This window comes from Oncorhynchus masou, chromosome 32 (assembly GCF_036934945.1).
Source record: "Oncorhynchus masou masou isolate Uvic2021 chromosome 32, UVic_Omas_1.1, whole genome shotgun sequence".
Taxonomy (NCBI): Eukaryota; Metazoa; Chordata; class Actinopteri; order Salmoniformes; family Salmonidae; genus Oncorhynchus; species Oncorhynchus masou.
In genome coordinates this window covers 11,770,195-11,794,819 of record NC_088243.1, presented here as the reverse complement: position 1 = coordinate 11,794,819, position 24,625 = coordinate 11,770,195, and the positions used below count along the sequence as shown (strand labels likewise).

The following is a 24,625-nucleotide window of genomic DNA, read 5'->3' as shown; positions in this document are numbered from 1 at the left end:
TTGTGTTGCTATAGACTACATTACCGGTCCAAAATTGTAGATAATCTACTCATTCAAGAGTGTTTCTGAATAGGTGTTCTAAAGCTTTTGACCGCTAGTGTAGAATATAATAGGGCTTATATAAGGTGTCGATACCCCCATCCGTCAGCAACAAATCTGTTAAAATGCCTAAGCACATGTAGGCTAGTGAGTCTGCTCCCTATAACGGTATTCCGGTAGAAGCGCCTCCAACAGCATGGAGTCTGGCGCATGCGCAATAAATGCCAGATTGTTGCAGACTGGGCGTCGGTAGCGATGGGGGGGGGCGGCCCGTTACTAACCACTGCACCGCGCAGGAGCTCTGGCAACAACCACAACGGAGGATTGGAGCATAGCAATACTGCCAGCGAAATAACAACAGAGAAAGATAGCTGTCTGAATACAGTGAGTAGTAATGACTTTAGGCCTATAGCCAAAACACTGCATTTGCCGTTGCAAGTAAGACATTTTGTAGGTGCATTTAGCGTTTCAGAAGACAATAAAGTGTCTCTTGTTCATCCAGTGAGGATATTTCTCTTCACAGTGACAGTCCTGTCTCTGTGTGTGTCTATTCGGGGAGGCCTGCAGAGGGGGTCCGGGCGACCGTTTGGATAGCCTAGCAACTAACATTGCAGGGTTTTGTTTCTTTGCACCAAATGCAAATTGGACAAATGTATTGTTCTCTGGGTATGCAATAAATAGCACATTTCCGCGTTTAAAACCCAGGTAAATACATTTTGTGAACAATGTATTAGAGTGAGGTCGCGTACCGTTCAAAGGCCTAGAATAGAATAGGTTTTAGAGACGAGAATAAAATCGACTCCTCCTCGAACGATAGTCTGTTGTGTTTTTTTTATTTTTACAATGCAATAATGATTGTTGTATTATACACGCTGATGTAAATTACCTTCTACACACAGCCCTCTATAAAACCGTTTACGGCAGGTGGACTACTTTCCATTATAGGCTATTACCTAATTGTGCAGCCGCGTGGGATTTGACAGATAGTGTTATTCAATGCAAACTCATGGGAGGGCTGGTGCCCGTATTGTATCACGTATTGTATATCGCTATGTAATCATTTATGTTGAGACTGAAAGCAAGGGCAGAAATAGGGAAAAACTTTCTTCTTTGCTGGCACAGACTGATCATTCATACATTATAAGGCTTTACTTTGAATTTCATATAAATATGCACCATATTGGAGAAACTTTATTCACGCCACTCGATGCATTGGCTACTGCTTTTTCGGTTCGTTTCTACACAGGTGGTGATCAAATACATATTCCTCTACACATTGCCACATATCCTGGGTCAAACCAATATTTCTGGTTGTTATCAGTGCCAGACATCTCTGTAGTGATAATATGTGAGATTGTTGTTTCTGCATTTCAGATTTTGCTAGAATCGTAGCCTAGTAAATATTTGTTGTTGTTCCTAAAACAGCAGAAAGACAGATTTACAGATTTACCTCTGTGTAAATTGAGGGCCAGATGTGTCCTTCCTGTCTGTGCTGCTTCTTTCAAGCACTAGGACATTCTGTCTAATCTGAGAGGATTATTGTGACAAAAGAAGATTGAAAATGAAAAATAAAAGACTCCTGCAACATCAAACTAGCCCAGAAAGTGTACTCTTATACTGTCAACTTTAGGCATAAGTTATATTTATATTCCTGTATTGTAGTGATCAGATCTTGCTGATAAATACCTGTAGGCAGGCTTTGTAGACCATGTCAAAGCCACTTTTGGAACAAAGCTCTCTTTGATGATTTTCTGACGAACCCTCATCTTCATATTTATTCCTTGAATGGTGAACAATAGTAATTTTTTGTATTTTTTAACCATGCAATTCAATGTATGTTTTGCAGCATTGCAAAACAGCTAGGAAGTTTGCTTAATGGCTGCCCAGTTGAACATCTTTGCCATGTTTTTATTGTCCTCTGGGTGTAGAGGATGGCAGTGAATGTGCACGCCACGTCTGTGTCCTGTGACACCCTGAGCCGACATGACATGCTGGCCTGGCTCAACGACTCCCTGCACCTCACCTACACCAAGATAGAACAGCTCTGCTCGGGTATGTTTTTCTCCAGTCCTCCTGATGTCATTGATCACTTTTTTGGGTTCTTTTTGTTGTTGTTGTTGTTGGTTCCTTATATATTAACCGGCTCAGACAACACAGCCATTGTTCCCTCATCTCACCTCCCAAATGAATGTACTGAACGGGTCCTTTCCCCGTCCCAGTGTGAAAATCTGATTCAAATGACGTCATTACAATGGTTGTAATTTGGTTGTGATGACATAATTTCAACAGGTTTTGCCTGTCGGCATGGACCTCAACAAACCCTTTCAAATGATGAGTAAATGAGATGATGTTGACATGGTGTTGTTTAATAGCAGTATGCCCTCCCCCCCTACCTTTCAGGGGCAGCGTACTGTCAGTTCATGGACATGCTGTTTCCAGGCTGTGTCCTTCTAAAGAAGGTCAAGTTCCAGGCCAAGCTGGAACACGAGTTCATACACAACTTCAAGGTTCTCCAGGCTGCCTTCAAGAGGATGGGCGTTGACAAAGTCAGGCTATTATCTATTTATCATCATCTGTAAAGCATTGTAAATCAGTTATATACTGAAAGAAGTTGTGTCCCGAACGAATTGTGACTGCAGCCATGTAAGGGCTTGCAGCTAGATTCTTCAATGGAAAGATTTTCATCTCATATGTAATTGTCATCTCTGAAAAACATGTTCTAACTTGTATTCTTATTCCTACAGATAATTCCCGTGGAGAAGCTGGTAAAAGGAAAGTTCCAGGATAACTTTGAGTTCGTGCAGTGGTTCAAGAAATTCTTTGACGCCAACTATGATGGGAAGGAGTACGACCCGCTACAGGCCAGACAGGGACAAGATGTGAACCCCGCCCCCAATCCAGGTGATCACTTTTCCCACAGACCAAAGAGAACTCATGGCCCTGCAGGTAACCCAACAGAATGGTTCTACCTCTTCTGAATGGGATTGTCTCGCTGATTGAGCTTTGGATGGCTCAAAACACTCACAGCGCTCTGCAAGTGTGTGTGTGTATGTGTATCTGTGTGTGTGTGTGTGCACTGCACGATCCACAGCATTTTAGAAACAGTCAAGGAAAGGTAGGTCTGTGAGTGAATGTCAAGGATTCTTGTAATCTCCACAGTACCTTTAGCAGACTTGATGAACACAAAGACATTATTTTCCAATCTATAAATACATTTTGTTCTAGTGATCCTTCATGTAGTGAATTGATAATTGTGTCACCCCTTTGGGACCCTTCATACCTAGTAGTTATAGTGTTGGGCCAGTAACCGAAAGGTTGCTGGATTGAATCCCCGAGCTGAAAAGGTACAAATCTGTCCTTCTGTCCCTGAACAAGGCAGTTAACCCACTGTTCTCCGGTAGGCTGTCATTTTAAATAATCATTTGTTCTGAACTGACTTGCCTAGTTGAATAAAGGTAAAAAATGTGCCCTGCTATGTATAAAAGCAGGTTTTTTTGTGCATTGTCTTTTGGCATTAAGGTTGAAAATCAATCAGCATCGTTTCTCAAAATCCATAGTATTGGTTACACCACAGGCAAAACATGATGGTATGCTTTCAACATGGTTCTCATTGGTTACACCACAGGCAAAACATGATGGTATGCTTTCAACATGGGTTCTCATTGAAATGCTGTAGTTGTATCCATAGCTTTGAACGCATGGGATGACAATCAATTAGTATTTGTTCAAGATGTTTACTAGTGTTTTGACTACTTTTAGTTTACTGTTTGTTTAATAGTATTTTGTTTACATTTACTATGAATATGGCTGGGATTCAATCCAAGGCGCGTTATAGAGCAGTGCACTAGACATTTAAAGGCATTTTCCTCCCTCCTACGTTTTCCGAGATCACGTTCACTGTAAATGACCTTGGATTGAATCCTGGTCTAAATGTTAGAACAATAAACCTGCACTGCAACACTAAGGGCCCAATTCAATCTGTATTGCAGAAGAGCCACAGTATAGCACGATGGAAACGTAAAGGTCATTTTCCGATTGAGCCGACATATGCAGCGTTTACCGTGAATCTCTGTGAACGCGGGAACATTGCCTTTAACTTTAGATCGTGCTATACCACAGATCTGTGACACGGATGGAACCTAGCCCTAACACTATCTGATTATTCCAGGCCCCCAGAGGCACTCGCCCACGGTGCCCAAGATCCTACCCACGCCCCAGAGGGTGCTGAACACCACTGTGCATGTGAGGAAGGCCCCGGCCCTGACGCGGAACGGGGGCACCGACGCAGAACTCTTGGAGCTAAATCAACAGGTAGAGTCCCAGGGAGGGTAAGGAGGCCTTCACATAGGTCAAGTAAAACTAATGGGCCATATGACTGGAGTACTGACAGTATTCAATACAAATGAACGTATATTCGTTTTGCCTCAGTTATCAGGTTTTATTTACTGCAAGTAGAGTCATGCTTAGCCCTGAGACTTGACCGTAGCCTACACCCACATCTTAGGGCTAAGTAATGCTAAGTCATGCTTTGGTCTTTGGAATGTGTAAGCATCCTAATTGCTTACTGTTGTCACGTAGACAATAAAGGATATATTTGGGGCATATTAGGAAACTAAATGTAAGTACAGTTTAAGTATGTTACTAACATAACACTACTCAATGAGTACTACATATACATTGTCATTCCCTGTGTGTTTGAAACAACCTTTCTTCTCTTCCCCTGTGTAGTTAATGGAGCTGAAGTTAACGGTGGACGGACTAGAGAAGGAGAGAGATTTCTACTTCAGTAAGCTGAGAGACATTGAGCTGATCTGTCAGGAACACGAGAGTGACACCAACCCTCACCTCTCCAGGATCATGGACATTCTCTACGCCACAGAGGTACCTCTCAGAACCACAGATATACTCATTTGATTTGTTCATATACTGTACATTGATCAACACTGAAACTAAGGGCTTTTATTAAATCTGTATCGCTAAAACTTTACAGATTGCGTGATAGAAATGTCAATGTAATTTCCTTTTGAGACAAATTAAGCAGCGTTTACGTGGGAAGTTTGCCTTTAAATTTCAATCACGCTGTAAATCTGTACTTGCGCAATAGGGATTGAACAGAGCCCAAAGTATAGAATAGCCAACTTTTTTAAAACTAGAGATAGCAATTGCAATTAGCTATCCTTAATTGGCTCTACCCCTCTCACGTATAACATATTAACTCATATTATTATAAAGTATACAAGGGTTGTGGGTTATCATCAACATTCTCTGTAAATTTGATGATATCTGTATTTTAGGACGGCTTTGCTGCTCCAGATGATGACGAGATTGATGGACAGGCCCACTTGGACCAGGATGAATACTGAGTCTCTACTACCTTCTGTCTATTCACATCCCCCTCTCCCTCCTCTAATAGCTTCTGTCTATCCACATCCCCCTCGCTCTCCTCTAATAGCTTCTGTCTATTCACATCCCCCTCTCCCTCCTCTAATACCTTCTGTCTTTTCACATCCCCCTCTCCCTCCTCTAATCGCTTCTGTCTATTCACATCCCCCTCTCCCTCCTCTAATACCTTCTGTCTATTCACATCTCCCTCTCCCTCCTCTAAACCCTTCTGTCTATCCACCCCCCCCTCTCTCTCTCTCTGTTTCTCTCTCTGTTTCTCTCTCTCTCTCTCTCTGTCTCTCTGCCTCTCTTTGCCTCTCCCTCTCTTTTGCCCCTCTCTTGTTCTTGTTCTATCTCTTTTCATATGTATATATGTGTGTCTCCTCCTTCCCCCTCTGCAATGTACTGTACATACACCATTACATCTCATAAGCTACCCCTCGCTCCCTCCCCAATGACACAGTAGCAGCAACAATAACAGAACATATCCTAGTCGTTCCAGCATGGTACATAGTAACACAGAATAATGACCCAAACCAAGGGGATATTAATGGGGGTGTTAGGCCTGCACAATTCATTCAGAGTTGTAAATATGACAAAAAAGGAACGATTTTGAAATAAGGTAGATGTCTGAATGCATTTGTTTGTTTGTCGTTTGGTTTGACTCGCGCTTTTTCTAAAACTCATTTTGGTTCTATTCCGGAGTGTAGAAAGCACCTTGTGCATGTTATTGTATTACAGGGTACCACAAGAGTCCTAAAATAGACTAACAAAATCACCTATGACAACAAATTATATTTAATTTGTTTTTACTTTCTTATTTATTGATTTGGATTTTAACTACTATCGGTACAATAATTGGTGCAAAATGTATGTAAATTAAACAATACTATAACGTATGCTCATGGTAGTGAAAAGGCTTAAGCTTTTTGTTTCAGTTGTTGGCATGTAGTAACGTCAAGGGAAAATTCCTAAAAGAAAGTGTTCCAGAAATAATAATTTCGGTATAGGATATGACCAATGTTCTTTGACTGTACTCATTCTGGATGAGCTGTATTTGAACATGAGAATGCCCTAAATTAACAGGGAATGGGCGATATATTCAGAAACTCATTTATGTGGAGATGTTATGTTCAAATAGAAGTGTCTGGGTACATGCCATGGTATTTATTATGTATAATGAGTTTAACATTCATTTGGTATTAACAATACCTGAGTTACTATGTAGGCTGACTATGGCAGCAAATAGTTTTTTTTAATTTAACTGTAAAAATGTGTTGTTTTTAAAAGAGCCTGAAAACAATGATTTACTTTGATTTGATCATATCACGTTTCTGCTGCTAATTTTGCTGTGTTTCTACTTTTTGCTATAATATATTGCTCAGCTGTAATGAGTCGTCTTACTAATTTCATGTTTGAGTTTAGAGAACGAGGAAGTCAGGAGGTTGCATCCCAAATCAAGTTCAAGTTTTAGTACAGTGAAATACTTAACTTGTGTGCTGTACCCAACAGTGCAGTAATCAAAATATATGAAAACACTAAGAAATAAGAGAGGAAGCTATATACAGGGTCAGTGCTAATACCAAATGTACAATGTGCAGGGATACTTGAGTATTTGAGGTAGATATGTACATATACTGTAGGCAGGGAATAGGAGAACGTGACTGGTAGCTGGATAAAGAATAATAATATATCAAAAGTGGAGTCCTAAATAGGGAATAGTGTGCCGTTTGGGATGGACTGAGTTAGTTAGGGGTCTATGACCAGTTCAAAATGATGCTGGTCATCATGAGCATCATAAGGAATAGAACTCCTTTGCCCTGTACTACTGCCTTGTCAAAGCAAACCTACAGCCATCTGCAATAGAATCTGACCTGCATTCTCTCATGTGCTCTGGCTGTCTGCATAACTCTCATCTCTTTGAGTTGTATTAAGTAAATAAACAAACAATTGTGAAATAAACTGTTACAATACTGTTGTTGATTTCTGTTTGGCTAAAATATTGTGGGCACAGAAAACCATGGAAAGAGCCCACTGGCCCTTCTATGGGCCCCACTCTCAATGGTAGGCCTTATCTCTGTTAACCCAGAAGTAAAATCTTGCCTAATATGGTAAACTGGTTGCCTAATTTGGTCAGCTGGTCTACAGGTCGAATCAATTATGTATATAAACCCTGGATTGTTGATGCTCTGTGTTGGCCAGTGAGATGCTTTGAAGCCACTGGTCAGTGATATTTGCACTCAGAAGGAGCAGTCCTCCATATGAATGAATAGAATTCTACAATATTTCAATTAAATGTTTCAAGGACAAAATTATGTGTATTTAAGTATTCTTTGGTTGTAGTAGGGGACAGTAGCATCCATACTTTCAAAAAAGTATACTTTAAATACATTTTTATATATGCTTATATCACATATTACAATGTAAAAGTATGCATTGAGGTGTTTATAATAGAATAAACGGCGCCAAAACATATGTTGACATTGATTAATGCATTAAGCTTCCACATTTTTTTTTTTTTACAATGGTGGGGGAGTGCCAAGATGGAGGCGCGGTGGCTTCAAAACAGCCACCGTGAGTCGAAACAGGAAGGGGAAGAAATGCCCAACTCGGCGGAAAATCTCCTCCCACCAGCAGATGGCGTATTTTCGTTGTTTCGCATACCAAAGCAAGGAGTTTTTGTATGGAGGTTGAATTTGGTCAACAAATACATTCATTTGCTAAAAATCTACTTTTATTGGTCACATATGGTTAGCAGATGTTTTTGCGTCTGTAGTGTAATGCTTGTAAGGTTTATTTGATCGAATATAAGTTTCGTAACACTTAAGTTGTTACGAGTGTACTGATATAAGTAAGACAAGTGATATCCATCAACATTGAGAAAAAACGTATATCGGAGTTGTCTCGAAATGGTTATATGCATATTCATGTTATGAGGCTAGTAGCATAGCATCTATCGCCATTGAATTACAGGCGGTTGACATCAACAACATCCATCGAATATTCAAAACAGGATTAGAAAAGTGAGATTTATCCACCAATCCAAATAAATGATATGCGGGAGCTAGACAGTCCGTCGTGCTGCTTTGTGGACAACGATTCCCATTGTTAGGGCGGAGAGACATGTATTTTGTCAGTAAATCCATAATTTTTATATAAATCATTGCGCAGATTAGTGGGGACAAAAAAAGAGTGCGTTTCCATCCAAGGACTGTAAAGGGCATTATCGTTCCACACAGTGTTGCAGTGTTGAAAAAAATGAATAGCATTCGTCTTCTATTATTTTCGTAGACCAATCAAGCAAAATACATGTAAAAAGAAATAGTCGGGTATGAATGTCGAATTTTCATTCTACCCAATCTATTTAGTTTAAATTCGACACAACACTGACCAGCTGGTGTATTTACACAGCCCCTATAACTCTTATCCGGGGGATTAGCTCAAATGGTAGAGCGCTCGCTTAGCATGCGAGAGGTAGCGGGATCGATGCCCGCATCCTCCAAAGTTTTTCTTGAGAGAGCAAGTGAATGTAAAGCGCATTTATTACGAGTTTACTCTAACGTTAAATTAAAATACGTATTATATACTACATCAAGTATGAAAATCAACCTTAAGAACGAAAGGTTTTTAACCTACAAAACGCTTTCTCCAATAGGTCCATTATTTTGTTGGTTGTGGGACAATCACAATAAACAGTCAAATCGGAACAAAATCCTTAATTCAATACTGAACAGCACTGTGTGCTCGATACTCAAGGCACACCAAATACACTCCAATAAAATCACAGTAAGTTATACATATCTATGTGTAACAGATCTGGGTTCAAATACTATTTAAAATCGATCATATACTTGGAACTAATTTGCTCTAGACTGCCTAGAATACCAAATGTGTGGGTTTTCAGTTTTGCGACTATTCTAAGACAGGCAACCCCATTCCTTTTTACGTATTTGAATTTTGAAATAATTTCGAATAGTATTTATACCCGGGTCCGATGTGAAAGGCTGAAACCTAACAGCACATCGATGTCGTACACTTTCACAGTCAAGAACCCCTCAAACACTCAGTCAAGTTTCAATGGGCAGCGATGTACAACGTTTGCTTATCTAGATACACCAAACAATGCACTCCACTGAAGGCTATATATATATTATGGATCAACATTTCAACTGACTCCAAATGTCTCATATTTAGTCGTGATCATTATTAGATGATAATGAGGGATAATTATTAAAACATACATGTTTATGGCAGGTCCAAAGAATTTTAACCTACTGTACCACAAGCTATTTTCCAATTGTATTATTAACTTTACTGCAGTCTAACTAACCAACCGTCATTTGTTTCATCCAGCAGTCCAGACATAGCCTTCCTGTTGAAGTATTATGTGGTTCCATAATACTGATGCCTCATTTCTTGCTAAGATATTCTGAAAACAGATTGTATTGGATTCAGATGCATGGAGTGACAAAGAGGAACAGACTAAGTTATTGTTTTTATCAGTTTATTCACAAAAAACAGATTATACGTAAAATACTACATACTTCACACTGCTAAACAAAGACAATATCAACAGCCACAGAAAAGTCAGTCAGTGCAAACCAAGACCAATACATGACTTCAAGCAAGAACAAAATAGGAACTCCAAAACAAAACATTTTACTTTGTAGATTGAACTTTTTTGCAACCCCATAATATTAAAATGTTTACTACTGTATGTCCTTGAACAGGTTTTTGAAAGTGATGTATATATATATATATATATATATATATATATATATATATATATATATATATATATATGTAAAATCATATTTATTGTATTATTTATTTATACTTGGACATAGTTTTAGTACCCTTTTTTTAACGATACATGGTGTGTGTACGATTGTCTTGTCAAATAGCAGCAACATTACAGGGACTCCATGAGAAGAGGGATGCTTGGTACTGAAAACAAGTTGTTGAATATATTATTGAGTTTGGAAGTTGTTGAGTAACTATCCCTTGTAAGATGTTCCACTTCTCAAGCCCCCATTAGCTTCTTGACCATGTATCCAGGCATGCTGTATATGAAGAGGCCCAGGACGAGCACCAGCAGCAGGGCTACAACTAACTTGACCGTGAGCCAGAAGTACTGGTTGCAGATGAGGTTTTTGATGGCCTTGAAAGGCATAAGGAACCACAGGAAGGCTGTGTCTGGACGGCTGGGAGAGAGAGACAGGGTTGGTTAGACTGCGCTAATGCCTTATAAGGCCATCAAACAGAGACACAGAGGATTACCAAATATGACTTTAAGATACAGGTCCGGTTTGCTGTAAATATAAACAAACCCATAAAAATGATGGCAAAAAGAATGGGTATTTTAGTAACTGGACTGCTGATGCTCTGTATTGGCCAGTATGATCATCCCTGTTCAAATCCAGTACTTTGTCAAAGCAATTTCATAAAAGACCCCTTCTCTATTCCATCATTTTTATGTATTTTAATCAAATTGACCTTTACATTAGGGATGCGTTCTGACGAGGGTGCGTTCCGACCGCATGGTAGAGCTTTGTTTAAGTGCAACCTGTTTTAGCGCAAAAAAACTCATGCTCCTATCCCTTCCCCACTCCAATGCACCTTCCTCGTTGAAATACATTGAGTTGGCTCCAACATTTGACACTGTAATTGTTATCTTAGTGGTAGGTGAACGGTGCTCTTACTTGGGTTTCTCCAGGGGTTCAGGTTCATTGCGTCCTTCACCTACCGGGTTCTTCTCAGCCTCCTCTGCAGTCATCAGCTGCAGCTCTGCTTCCACTTTCCCCTGCAAAGACACAAACAACATCATTACCAACACACTGGGGTTCATACAGTATACAAAGGAGGTCTAGTGATTCTTTATCTTTTGACTGATTTGTTACATTTCCAAACTGACCTCTGTTCAGTCTTTAACTCAGCTAGTTTCTTCACAATGTAACTCAATTGTCATGCGTTGTTTAATCAAAGACACCATTTTGTCAAGTGCATAGTTTACTGTGCTTAATCCAGTCCACACTACATACAGTGAGTTCAAACTCGTCATTCTCGTCTCTGGCTAGGAAGGGCCACCAGCCCTTGATCCTCCTCTGTTTGAAGATGGACACCATGGGAATATCCTGTTCGTTCAGCACCATGTTGATGGAGCACTGCTTGGCTGTCTTCGCTCCACGAGGGAAACGGTTCAGATCCAGCTCAATGGCGCCTAGGAATAGACATTTAATCGATATGCATAAAGGTCTCTCAGCTGTTGTTGTTGTAATGTTGATGTTATTGTTATGACTGCCACAACAGTACTTTCCATGTCCCAGAATCCAAATTCAATATAAAAAAGTAGCCCTAGTCTGAAATGTTAAATTCACAGAAAGACCAACATTTACAGCTCAGAAAATCATTATGGTGAATGTTTAGTAGAGGGAAATTAAATCACTCCACCTAAGAAGTCATCTGCAGAGAAGTGATCAGCATCCCAGACTTGTAGGTTGAGACGAGCAGGGATCTTATACTCAGTCTCGTCCCAGGCGAACATGGACTCCTTCTTAGAGATGACGATCTTCTCCTCGGCCTGTAAGTAGTCAAAGGGGTAGATGAAGCGCCAGTTGAAGAGACCCTCCCCTGTCAGCGAGTGGTAGTGGACGTCTGTGTCCTGCTTGTCCTCCTGCTGACCTTTCAGCCAGCTGTTGAATGGAATGAAGAACAAGTAGAAGACATGGTTTTAATATTTAGTACACATACATACATACATACATACTTTCAAAGAAAACATTATTTACCCCCGCACGAAGATATCACTGGACTTCTCTCCAGTGAAGATGTCATCATCCTCTAGAATGACCTCGTCTGTGTTCCAGATGATCACCCTCAGTTCAAACCTGCCGACGACCAAACAGCTCAGTGTCACATCAGTGAGGCACCGAAACATTTTTGTTGCATTTTGTGTTTTTAAAATCTCTGTTATGTGATATATCTTATCATATAAAATTGTGAATTTACTGATATATATACAGTATCAGTCAAAAGTATGGACACACCTATTCATTCAAGGGTTTTTCTTTATTCTGACTATTTTCTACATTATAGAATACTGTGATGATTGTGATGCACTATACAAAATCTGTATGAGGCGCTATCTTTATCGTCATCATAAAAACTGATAGTATTTCAACCACATAAAATACGCATCCAAGCTGAAATGAAATCTTATCAGAAACATTTTGGGCCATTTTCACAACTTTCCTTACAACCAGTCAAACTGAAAATCTTTCCCTGTGTGTTTTTCTTCTACCCAGAGTCCCTAGACGTTTTTGATCCATGAAAGAAGCAGAAAACTTTACAGATGTCAACTATATTGAAACATTCATTCTCGAGATTTATGACATTATTGTGGTGAGCAAGGGTTTATTTCGTCTTCCAGGGAAACACATTTATTTTATTTAACTAGTCAAGCCAGTTAAGAACAACTTCTTATTTACAATGACGGCCAAGGAACAGTGGGTTAACTTCCATGTTCAGGGGCAGAAAACAGATTTCTATCTTGTCAGCTCGGGGATTTGATCTAGCAACTTTTCGGTTACTTGCCCAATGCCGTAACCACTAGGCTACCTGTCGCCCCATATAATGACAGGAGAGAAGCTGCATGTATCTAGTTATAGACAAGGTGACGACCAAAATGTTGGAAATTATAAGCAGAAACATGTCTAAAAATCAGGCAGAAAAAACAGTGTAAAAAAAAGTGCATTTCTATGTTAGAGTGATGAGGGCCTCAGATTTTCACTTTATCACATATAGTTGGGCGTTGCGGATGGGTTATTAGCAATTCCGGGTGGATGCGGGTGAACAAACAGCTGACCCTCGCCCCACTAATATACAGTGTATTACTGATATCTAACCCTGCCGACAATGCACATTCCTCATAACTTTTATTTCACATTTCAAATTCTCTTACGAAATGTTTTTTTTAAAGCACATTACATTGTACTAGAACATACTTCTTTGGTTTTCTGGGTGCGATATCAATGGCCGGTCCAGGTGCAGGCATATCCTTGGGGAACATGTCCACCCACATCTCAATCCTCCCCTACACAAAGAGAAACACACAGATAAACACGGGGTGAGATACAATTCAACTACACAGCAATCAAACCTAATCAATCAGGCCTACATTCACGTGGAAAATGTGTCTTCTTTACTTTACTGTACTTTATATTGGCTTTACTACCTTCGCCAGGTGGATCATTTGAAACACTGAAGCAGGCACTTGGGCATTTAACAAGCACAGGCTTAAAGGCAACCTTGTCCTACAGTACCTGTTCGATGCCAGGCTTATCAGGGTTCAGGAGTGGCCTGGTCTCCACATGTTCTGGGATGAGTTTACAGCCCACCCGAGGGATATCCTCCCAGTGCTTCAGCGCCGTCAGGGCCAGGTGCTCATCTGTCTGCTTCTTCAGACCTAAGGAACAGACCAACCCAGACAGGCAGTACAGCAGTAGTTGTCAACCTGGGGTACTAGACAAGTCGAGTACTACCTAGCCTACCCACAGGGAAAGCTCATAAGAACATAGACCTATATGATCAGTTGTACATGACGGGGTACTTCAGCCAGGCGGAGAAAAATATGATTGGGGGTACAGTAACCGACAGGTGAGAGTAGAAAAGCATTTCAGGTAATGTTGTTGTGTTGTACTCCATACAGTACCATTTTCATCTTCGATCTCGGTTGGGCCCATGAAGATCCTGTTGGCCACCTTGACCCGTCCTCCAGGGCCATAGTGGGGCCCGTCCAGCTTGCCCTCTTTACACAGCTTGGCCAGGATCTGGGTTGGCTTCAGGGGGTCCCGCCACACATTGTAGCCATGGCTACAGGGACAAAAAAAATAAAGATGGAGACAAAGAAATTGTATGCAGTTCTAAGACATTGGGTATTGATTTATGTATGGTTTATTTACCTAGGTCAGTCCTGAATTGGATCATGTACAGGATCCTGTGTTGTACGTATATTTTTAGGCAAAAGAGAGGGTTCACCTAAATGGATGCGATGCCACATTTTGCTCTGTGTTTGCTGTAATAGTTGTCTGGCTACCCAGACTCCTTGCTCTGGCCACACGCAACGCCATAACCTCATTAATTTCTTCCCTGCAATGAGTCTGGATCTGAGTACCTCACCGACCCTTCACCGATGCAAACACATTTGGGTCTGTCTGATTGTTCCAGGGCCAGAGCCAGAACACGTGTGTGAAGTGGCGGTTTGAGAATTCATCATTGGCTTTGATACTCTGATTGGTTAGAGCTGATCCAATCACTGATTACTTTGTTTTGTAAAACGCCCCTCGTGCCCCTCGTCACCACAAATGACTTCAATTTACATTTACATTTTACATTTAAGTCATTTAGCAGACGCTCTTTGATGTCAGTGTCAGACTAAAGTATGTAGCGAACGACAGAGCAGCGGAAGAATTTAGTGAGTCGTCAGGCTACTGTAATAGTACTTACACGGCATATTTGGATGGGAGGCCACATATGGCTCTGTGCTTGCTGTAGTAACGGTTCTCCAGATCCAGTTTAGTCTCCCCAATCAGGTCGTCAGTGCCCACTAAGTCCCAGTCATAGACGGACACTGTTAGTGTAGAGTCCATGGGAAATGTGGCTTCGATGTCAAAAGATCTGATGGGATCAAAATAAATGACATTTTTTAAGTCTTTGGTCATAATTTATGGTTATTATTTTCAAAATGTTTACACTTTAAATATGCAAGCTATAACTATACAAGCTATAACTACACAAGCTATAACTACACAAGCTATAACTACACAAGCTATAAGTATACAAGCTATAACTATACAAGCTATAACTATACAAGCTATAACTATACAAGCTATAACTATACAAGCTATAACTATACAAGCTATAACTACACAAGCTATAACTATACAAGCTATAACTATACAAGCTATAACTATACAAGCTATAACTACACAAGCTATAACTACACAAGCTATAACTATACAAGCTATAAATATACAAGCTATAACTATACAAGCTATAACTATGCAAGCTATAAGTATACAAGCTATAACTACACAAGCTATAAATATACAAGCTATAACTATACAAGCTATAACTATACAAGCTATAACTATACAAGCTATAAGTATACAAGCTATAACTACACAAGCTATAAATATACAAGCTATAACTATACAAGCTATAACTATACAAGCTATAACTATACAAGCTATAAGTACACAAGCTATAACTACACAAGCTATAAATATACAAGCTATAAATATACAAACTATAACTATACAAGCAGCGCTAGTCTTCAGAGTAAATTACTTGGCTAGCTCGTTTGCTATTACGAATTCATTCATTCATCATGAATGTTAGTGGAAATGGACGAAATGTTGCATTAAGAGTTTCTCCACTTACTTGCCAAAGATCGGGTTGAGTTGCTTGGAGAGGTAGTTCTCTTTGTCTTTGATGTCTGACTTTCCTAGTTTGATAGCGATGTATGGATCAGCTTTTCCATTGATATCCGCTGGATGCAGATCAGTTGCCTTTAGAAAATGGTTTATTTGGTTTTATTTGACAATCAAGACATTACATGTTAATAATCACAGGATAGTCCATTGTCTGTAGCTTCCCAGATTCATTCGGGAATTTAGGATTGGAAGTAGTACTTAGCACAGTGTAGTGAAGTGTAGACAGTGAAGTGTAGTGTCGTGTTGTGCAGTGTAGTGTAGTTTTGTGTTGTTGTGTTGTGTACATACTCTGATGATATAGACCCGGACTACAACGTTGATTGGGTCGTTGGTTGGAATGTTCTGGAACATGCCCATGTTGGAGTCGAAGCCCATCTCCCTCTGCATCTCATCTGACACTGGCACCTTGTACATGCACAGAGAACCCTGAAACACAAACAGATACACACAGAGTTAATACAATCACATCTAATCCAACACCTTGTACATGCACAGAGAACCCTGAAACACAAACAGACATGCACAATTGTGTTAGATTCTGGAAAGGGGGGGGAGGTACATTGAACTGAAATAGAGAGCCACAGAGGAGGTGTCATAATACCCATAAAACCTAGCGGTCAAACAGGGAAATGGTTCCAATTGTTTTTCCACTATTCATTTTTCCCATAAGGGATTTTAGAACCCTTAAAATTAGGGCTGTGTTTCGTGTAGGCTTACCCTTTGCATGCAACTCTGTTATTTCATGTCACATCACTATATTAGGATTGGGTGGGGTGTGGTATTCAACAAAACAATGGACTCTGTATGCTCAGTACATTTTCTTCCTAACCTGGTTCCAGATATTTGTATGCTGTACAGACAACTCCTATAGACAACTCCAATAGACAACTCCTATAGTCATTGAACAACTATGGCAGAATCTAATGTTTCAGCACAAGAAGACCTGAGACCAGTCTACTTCCTTCTCTCTTCTGTCGCCGACAAAGAAGAAGGTAAGAAGAAGGTAAGGCCCTCTGTGTAAAAGGGGTTTTACTTTGAATTTCCCAATAATCCTGTCCTCATCCGCCATGTTCTGGTCGTCGTCGTCTCCGGCCTTCCCTCTGAACAGGTTGAAGGTGTGAAGCCAGTCTTCAAAGTTATCAAACTCCTTCTCCAACTCCTTGGGGTACACCTAATGAGGAAATACAAAAACAGACTATACAGTATTTGCCCAAACTTCTGTTTTGAACAGTCTGAATTTAAAATGGGTTAAATTGAGATTCTGTGCCACTGATCTACACACAATACCCCATAATGTCACAGTGGAATTTTGTTTGTAGAACGTTTTTGAAATTAATAAAACACTTAAAGCTGAAATGTATTCAACCCCTTTTGTTATGGCAAAAGCCAAAATAAGTTCAGGAGTAAAAATCTGCTTGACAAGTCACATAATAAGTTGCATGGAGTCATTCTGTGTTCAATACTTTTTAATGACTACTCCATCTTTGTATCCCACACATACAATTATCTGTAGGGTCCCTCAATCGAGCAGTGTATTTCAGACACAGATTAGACCTCAAGACCAGGAATGATTTTCAATGCCTCGCAAAAGAGGGAACCAATTGGCAGATGTGTAAGAATAAAACAGTCAGACGCTGAATATCCCTTCGAGCATGGTGAAGTTATTAATTACACTTTGGATGGTGTACCAAAACATCCTACAAAGATACAGGTGTCCTTCATAACTCAGTTGCCGTAGAGGAAGGAAACCGCTCAGGGATTTCACCATGAGGCCAAAACAGTTACAGTTTAATGGTTGTGATATGAGAAAACTGAGGATGTATCAACAATACTGTAGTCACTCCACAATACTAACCTACATCACAGAGTAAAAGAAGGAAGCTTGTACAGAATAAAAATATTCCAAAACATGAATCCTGTTTACAACAAGGCACTTAAGTACTACTGCAAAAATGTGGCAAAGAAATTAACTTTTTGTCCTAAATACAATGCGTCATACAGTATGTTTGGGGCAAATCCAACACAACAAAACAACTCTTCATATTTTCAAGCATGGTGGTGGGTGCATTAAGTTATGGGTATGCTTGTCATCGGCAAGGACTATGAAGGTTTTTTTGATGATAAAAAGAAACAGAATATAGCTACAAGCACAGGCAAAATCCTAGAAGAAAACCTGGTTCAGTCTGCTTTCCGATAGACACTGGGAGACAAATTCACTTTACAGCAGAACAATAACCTAAAACACAAGGCCAAATCTACACTGGAGTTGCTTACGAAGACAAAAATACTTAAATCGTCTTGTAAATCTATGGCAAGACTTGAAAATGGCTGTCTAGCAACGTGTATATACAGTGTGTATGCATGTGTATGTGTGTGTGTGTGTGTATGTATATACACTTAGTATGCCAACCATTAGGAACACATTCCTAATATTGAGTGCCCCCCCCCCTTATACCCTCAGAACAGCCTTAATTCATCAGGGCATGGTATCTACAAGGTGTCAAAAGCGTTAAACAGGAATGCTGGCTCATGTTGATTCCATTCCAGGAATGCTTCCCACAGTTGTTTCAAGTTGGCTGGATGTCCTTTGGGCAGTTTTGATACACACAGGAAACTGTTGAGTGTGAAAAACTCAGCAGTGTTGCAGTTCTTGACCCAAACCGGTGCGCCTGGCACCTACTACCATACCCTGTTCAAAGGCACTTACATTTTGTGTCTTGCCCATTCACCCTCTATGGTGTGGGGGCTGTGCTTTGGCAAAGTGGGTGGGGTTATATCCTTCCTGTTTGGCCCTGTCCGGGGGTGTCATCGGATGGGGCCACAGTGTCTCCTGACCCCTCCTGTCTCAGCCTCCAGTATTTATGCTGCAGTAGTTTATGTGTCGGGGGGCTAGGGTCATTTTGTTATATCTGGAGTACTTCTCCTGTCCTATCCGGTGTCCTGTGTGAATTTAAGTATGCTCTCTCTAATTCTCTCTTTCTCTCTTTCTTTCTCTCTCTTGGAGGACCTGAGCCCTAGGACCATGCCTCAGGACTACTTGACATGATGACTCCTTGCTGTCCCCAGTCTACCTGGCCATGCTGCTACTCCTGTTTCAACTGTTCTTCCTGTGATTATTATTATTTGACCATGCTGGTCATTTATGAACATTTGAACATCTTGGCCATGTTCTGTTATAATCTCCACCCAACACAGCCAGAAGACGACTGGCCACCCTACATAGCCTAGTTCCTCTCTAGGTTTCTTCCTAGGTTTTGGCCTTTCTAGGTAGTTTGTCCTAGCCACTGTGCTTCTACACCTGCATTGCTTGCTGTTTGGGGTTTTAGGCTGGGTTTCTGTACAGCACTTTGAGATATCAGCTAATGTACGCAGGGCTATATAAATACATTTGATTTGATTTGATTTGATGTCTCATTTGTCTCAAGGCTTAAAAATCCTTCTTTCACCTGTCTCCACCCCTTCATCTACACTGACTGAAGTGACATCAATAAGGGACATCAATAAGGGATCATAGCTTTCACCTGGATTCACCTTGATTTACCTGGTCAGTCTATGTCATGGAAAGAGCAGGTGTTCTTAATGTTTTTATATACTCAGTGTGTGTACAGTACATTCGGAAAGTATTCAGACCCCTTCACTTTCCAAATCATGTCCAATCAATTGAATTTATCACAGGTGGACTCCAATCAAGTTGTAGGAACATCTCATGGATGATCAACGGAAACAGGATACACCTGAGCTCAATGTCGAGTCCCATAGCAAAGGGTCTGAATACCTCGGTCAATAAGTTATTTCTATTTTTTATTTTTAATACATTTGCAGAGATTTCTAAAAACCTGTTTTAGCTTTGTCATTATGGGGTATTGTGTGTAGATTGATGAGGATATATATATATTTTTAAATCCATTTTAGAACAAGGCTGTAACGTAACAAAATGTGGAAAAAGTGAAGGGGTAAGAATACTTTCTGAATGCACGCACGCACACACACACACACGCACGCACACACACACACACACACACACACACACACACACACACACACACACACACACACACACACACACACACACACACACACACACACACACACACACACACACACACACACACACACACACACACACACACTAGAGCTGGCAGTCCGGCCAAACTGAGCAATCGGGGGAGAAGGGCCTTGGTCAGGGAGGCGACCAAGAACTCAATGGCCACTCTGACAGAGCATCCAGAGTTCCTCTGTGGAGATGGGAAAACCTTCCAGAAGGACAACCATCTCTGCGGCACTCCACCAATCAGGCCTGTGTGGTAGAGTGACCAGATGGAAGCCACTCCTCAGTAAAAGACACATGACAGCCTGCTTGGAGTTTGCCACAAGGCACCTAAATTACTCTCAGGCCATGAGTAACAAGATTCTCTGTTCTGATGAACCCAAGTTTGAACTCTTTGGCCTGAATGCCAAGCGTCACGTCTGGAGGAAACCGGGCACCATGGTGGTGTCAGCATCATGCTGTGGGGATGTTTTTCAGTGGCAGGGACTGAGAGACTAGGCAGGATCGAGGGAAAGATGAACGGAGCAAAGTACAGAGAGATCCTTGATGAAAACCTGCTCCAGAGCACTCAGGACCTCAGACTGGGGCGAAGGTTCACCTTCCAACAGGACAACAACCCTAAGCACTAAGCACACAGCCAACGACAATGCAGGACAAGTCTCTGAATGTCATTGAGTGGCCCAGCTAGACCCCGGACTTGAACCCAATCAAACATCTCTGGAGAGACCTGAAAATAGCTGTGCAGAAACGCTCCCCATCCAACCTGACAGAGCTTGAGAGGATCTGCAGAGAAGAATGGGAGAAACTCCCCAAATACAGGTGTGCAAAGCTTGTAGTGTCATAACCAAGAAGACTTGATGCTGTAAACGCTGCCAAAAGTGCTTCAACAAAGTACCTTAGTAAAGGGTCTGAATACTTATGTAAATGTAATATTTCATTTTTGTATTTTTAATAAATTTGCAAACATTTCTAAAAATCTGTTTTTGCCTATTCATTATGGGGTATTGTGTGTAGATTGATGAGGGGGAAAAAACAATTTAATCAATTTTAAAATAAGGCTGTAACATAACAAAATGTGGGAAAAATGAAGGGGTCTGAATACTTTCTGAATGCACTGTACTGTACGTATATTTAATATCTTTGTTACGTGAATGCTGTATATACAAGTACCATGTATGTAAAAAGTATACGTAAAATGTATTTAAAAAAACTGAAAAGGGGGGGTTAGTTAAAAAATGAGATATATAATTATATATACATATACATATAATCAACAATCAACTTGACAGAGCTTGAAGAATTAGAAAAAGAATAATGGGCAAATATTGTAATCCAGGTGTGCAAAGCTCTTAGACTTACTCCCTAAAAGACTCACAGCAGTAATCACTGCCAAAGGTGTTTCTATAAAGTATTGGCCCAAGGGTATAAATATTCATGTAAATGAGATATTTCTGTATTTCATTTTCTATACATTTGTTCATTTTTAACTGTCATTATGGGGTATTGTGTGTAGATGGGTGAGATTATATATATTTTTTAATCCATTTTGAATTCAGGGTTTGTTACAAAACAAAATGTGGAGTAAGTCAAGGGGTAGGAATAGTTTCTGAAGGCAATGTAATCAGTTTTGCTCGCTGGGTGGTATTGAGTAGCCACATACCTGCAGCTCATTGAGTTTGTGTTTCTTCTTCTCTGGCATGTCTCCAGGCCTCCTCTTGTCCTTTCCTTTTCCTTTCTTTCCTTTGACAGGAGAGTCATCAGGTTTGATCTCTGAGTATAGGTCAGGGAACAAGGGGTGAGGGGTGAGGGAGGAGTCAGTGAACGGCCCCACCAATATCCAGGAGATTTGCAATTCTGTTATTTCATGTCACAACAATACAACAGTTAACACCCAATGTTATTTTATTTAAAGAATTGCTTGATCTAATAAAGTACACGTGGTCGCTTTCCCATTGTATTCTTGTTTTATAAATGTAAATGTCAAGCCCCCATAGTATTATTTGTCTGCCTGTGACCTACCGTTATTGATAAACAGCGTTTTCACCAAACAGCAAACATCTTACAAGGTAAGCTTCGATTTGGTCTTTGTTTGAGTTATAGCTACATGGGGGGTATCAAATGAATCGTTAGGTTGGTAGGACCAAATCTAGCCTGTTGCCATGTTACCTGATGATGGATGACTTAATGACAACATCGAATGTCCACGGAGTGACTATATCTTTGCGCATCACAAATATGGCGTTGCCTGCAATCATTACACAGGGGATTGGCTACTATGGCACCTTGACAGTGCAGTAGCCAATGAGATAAGCTTTCAGGGATATGCACTTGACCTGGGTGGGACAAAGCAAGGCCTAGAACCTTTTATGTGTAATGTGAACTACTACTACCTGGCTCAGAGACGGAACGCACCGAGCACGCTACATTACATTGCTTTAATTTCATCACTTTAACATAAAAGACGGGAGGTAAAAACGAAGAATATCGAACAGGAGCCTAAAAAGAGGATTTTTGACTCATCCAACAAAGATTGCTTTCTAGGAGGATTGGATCCACTTTTAGATCTGTAAGTACATTATTTTCATGACTTTATAAAGCTAATTTACTATATGTATTTAGTTTTTTATCAGTTGTCTACTTTTTGTGCTTTGGATTTAGTTTACATTGGCCTATGTATCAAGTCATTTCAATGTCATATAATTCCAAAATAGTTATTGTTTGTTTCATATTAGTTCTAAGTTTCATCCTTGTAACTTTGGAGAGGCCACTAAACTCTCATGGTCATTGTTTATTTGTGGTTCTCACATCTGCCTTTGTCTCCAAAGTGTTACTGTTCGCATAGTGTGTATGTTTGCGCTTCACACCTATGTGGTGATTGTGAGTCCCATAGGGTGGCACACAATTGGCCCAGCGTCGTCCGGGTTTGGCCGGTGTTGCCTGACTTGCCTAATTAAATAAAGTTTACAGATAGTTTAGGCTTGTTGTTTTGTAAATTTAGTCAACTGTAATTGTGTGTGTTTTACAACAATATACTCCTTTATTTTATTCACCACAGAGTGATTTTAATGAGCCACCCCTCCCCAGCAAGCGCCCCCAAACGGTCAAGGTCTTCACCTCCCACTGCTGTGTCAATCACCCCATCTGACGGTTCTACATCCACTTTTCATAGACCCCTTGAAAAAGAAAATAGGAGCTTGTGGCACCATTAGTCCTAACAGAATCGGTTTCCCCAAGACCAAGGTAAACAGCATGACAAAGACAGCGGAGAGGGGGACCATACGTTGGATCAGGACTAACAAGCTGCTTTTTGTGAAATGGAAGGACACTAGGGAAGTAACCATTCTCACCACACAGCATAAGGCATTCAATAACAACCATGTCTCTAGAAGGGTGAAAAATGCCATTGGAGCATGAGTGAGGAAGAGTGTCCCCATTCCTGTTTCTGTGAAGGACTCCAATGCCAGCATGGGGGATGTCGACCTAGCTGATGCTCTGATAGGCTACTACCAGGTCCTCCACAAGACCAGGAAGTGGTATAAGATATTTATTTACCACTATGGACATTGCTACAGTAAATGCTTTCATTCTCCACAGCAGATGGCCAAAGCAAAATATCAAACCCCTCTCTCCCAGTTGGCCTCCCGAGAGCAACTGGTGTTGGAAATGGCTGAATTGGGGGCCCAAAGCAACCTCACGACCCTCTCAAGACACCCCATTCAAGGTGAGCGCCACTGTCCAACATACATGCCAAATACAAAAGAAAGAACAGCATACATTGCACAAAACACCAGGGGAAAAAAAGAGTGAAATGCCACATCTTCTGTCTGAAATACCAGTTTGCTTTTTGTTTCCAGGCAGAGAGGGACTTCAGAGGGGCTTCAAAGACTATCACGACATGCACAAGCTATGGTGAAAGTGAAATCTAATCATCTACACCTGGGATGTAAAAACAACATGAATGCCATTTGGAAATAGTTCCACTTATTTATATTTTTGCACCTTTTATAGTGAAGGTTTGTGTTTGATAAGACATTTTTATACATATTTTTTATGTAACTCTGTTGCTTTTATATTGTTTTTGTTAACAGTTCATTTGTATGTGGGACCAATACATTGGACATGCCCAGGCTAAACAGGCCCTTTGGAGAGGTTGAAAAAACACTTGGATATCCCCGGTATGTCCCCCGACACCACCACAATGTTTGAGAGAGGTTGGTGTTGTAGAAATGTAGTTATTATAGTGAACAATAACTTTTAGGCACATCCAGTGTGCAACAACAGTGCAATTACCACATTCTGACACTTTGGAGAGGTTGAAAGGACACTTGAATGTACCCTGGATACCTCCATAACACCACCACAATGTTGGAGTGAGGTTGATATGGTAGAAATTGTGTTTTTATACTGAACAACTAGCATTTAGGGATTGCAAATATGTAATAGCACTGGAATTATCTAATTTACAGACATATGTCACTTTGTAATTACACATGAATAGTAGTTAGTTTTGGGTATGTTTATTTAGGCAGAAATCAACATTTTGACATTACATTTAAGAGGTTTTAAGGCAGCTCCTAAATGCAGCTGTTTTAGCCTCGCTCGTGGTGAAGTGGAGACAGAGAAATTAGTCTTCAACCTAGGTAACTTAGCTAGCTGAAACGTG

General features: G+C 40.4%; 2 protein-coding genes and 1 non-coding gene across 3 annotated transcripts in view; 2 read left to right on the top strand and 1 right to left on the bottom strand.

The window, feature by feature from the left end:
• The first annotated feature begins 315 nt into the window (after positions 1–315).
• LOC135525583 (microtubule-associated protein RP/EB family member 3-like) lies at positions 316–7,396 on the top strand. Its single transcript, XM_064953286.1, has 7 exons — positions 316–423; positions 1,968–2,091; positions 2,440–2,585; positions 2,784–2,940; positions 4,208–4,350; positions 4,768–4,920; positions 5,334–7,396. The coding sequence occupies exons 2-7, from the start codon at positions 1,971–1,973 to the stop codon at positions 5,400–5,402; spliced, it is 789 nt and encodes a 262-aa protein (XP_064809358.1). The 5' UTR covers positions 316–423; positions 1,968–1,970; the 3' UTR covers positions 5,403–7,396.
• A 1,454-nt stretch (positions 7,397–8,850) lies between these two features.
• On the top strand, positions 8,851–8,923 carry trnaa-agc (transfer RNA alanine (anticodon AGC)). Its single transcript has one exon. It is a non-coding gene; the product is annotated as a tRNA-Ala (tRNA).
• Positions 8,924–10,258: 1,335 nt separating this feature from the next.
• Positions 10,259–24,625, bottom strand: part of LOC135526898 (otoferlin-like) — a 48,159-nt gene continuing 33,792 nt past the window's right edge. Inside the window, 13 exon segments of the mRNA XM_064955565.1 lie at positions 10,259–10,625; positions 11,124–11,224; positions 11,463–11,641; positions 11,872–12,113; positions 12,210–12,308; positions 13,425–13,513; positions 13,743–13,885; positions 14,132–14,292; positions 14,926–15,096; positions 15,862–15,989; positions 16,203–16,340; positions 16,948–17,085; positions 21,623–21,732. Of these exon segments, the coding sequence (XP_064811637.1) occupies positions 10,445–10,625; positions 11,124–11,224; positions 11,463–11,641; positions 11,872–12,113; positions 12,210–12,308; positions 13,425–13,513; positions 13,743–13,885; positions 14,132–14,292; positions 14,926–15,096; positions 15,862–15,989; positions 16,203–16,340; positions 16,948–17,085; positions 21,623–21,732 (1,880 nt within the window). The 3' untranslated portion in view covers positions 10,259–10,444.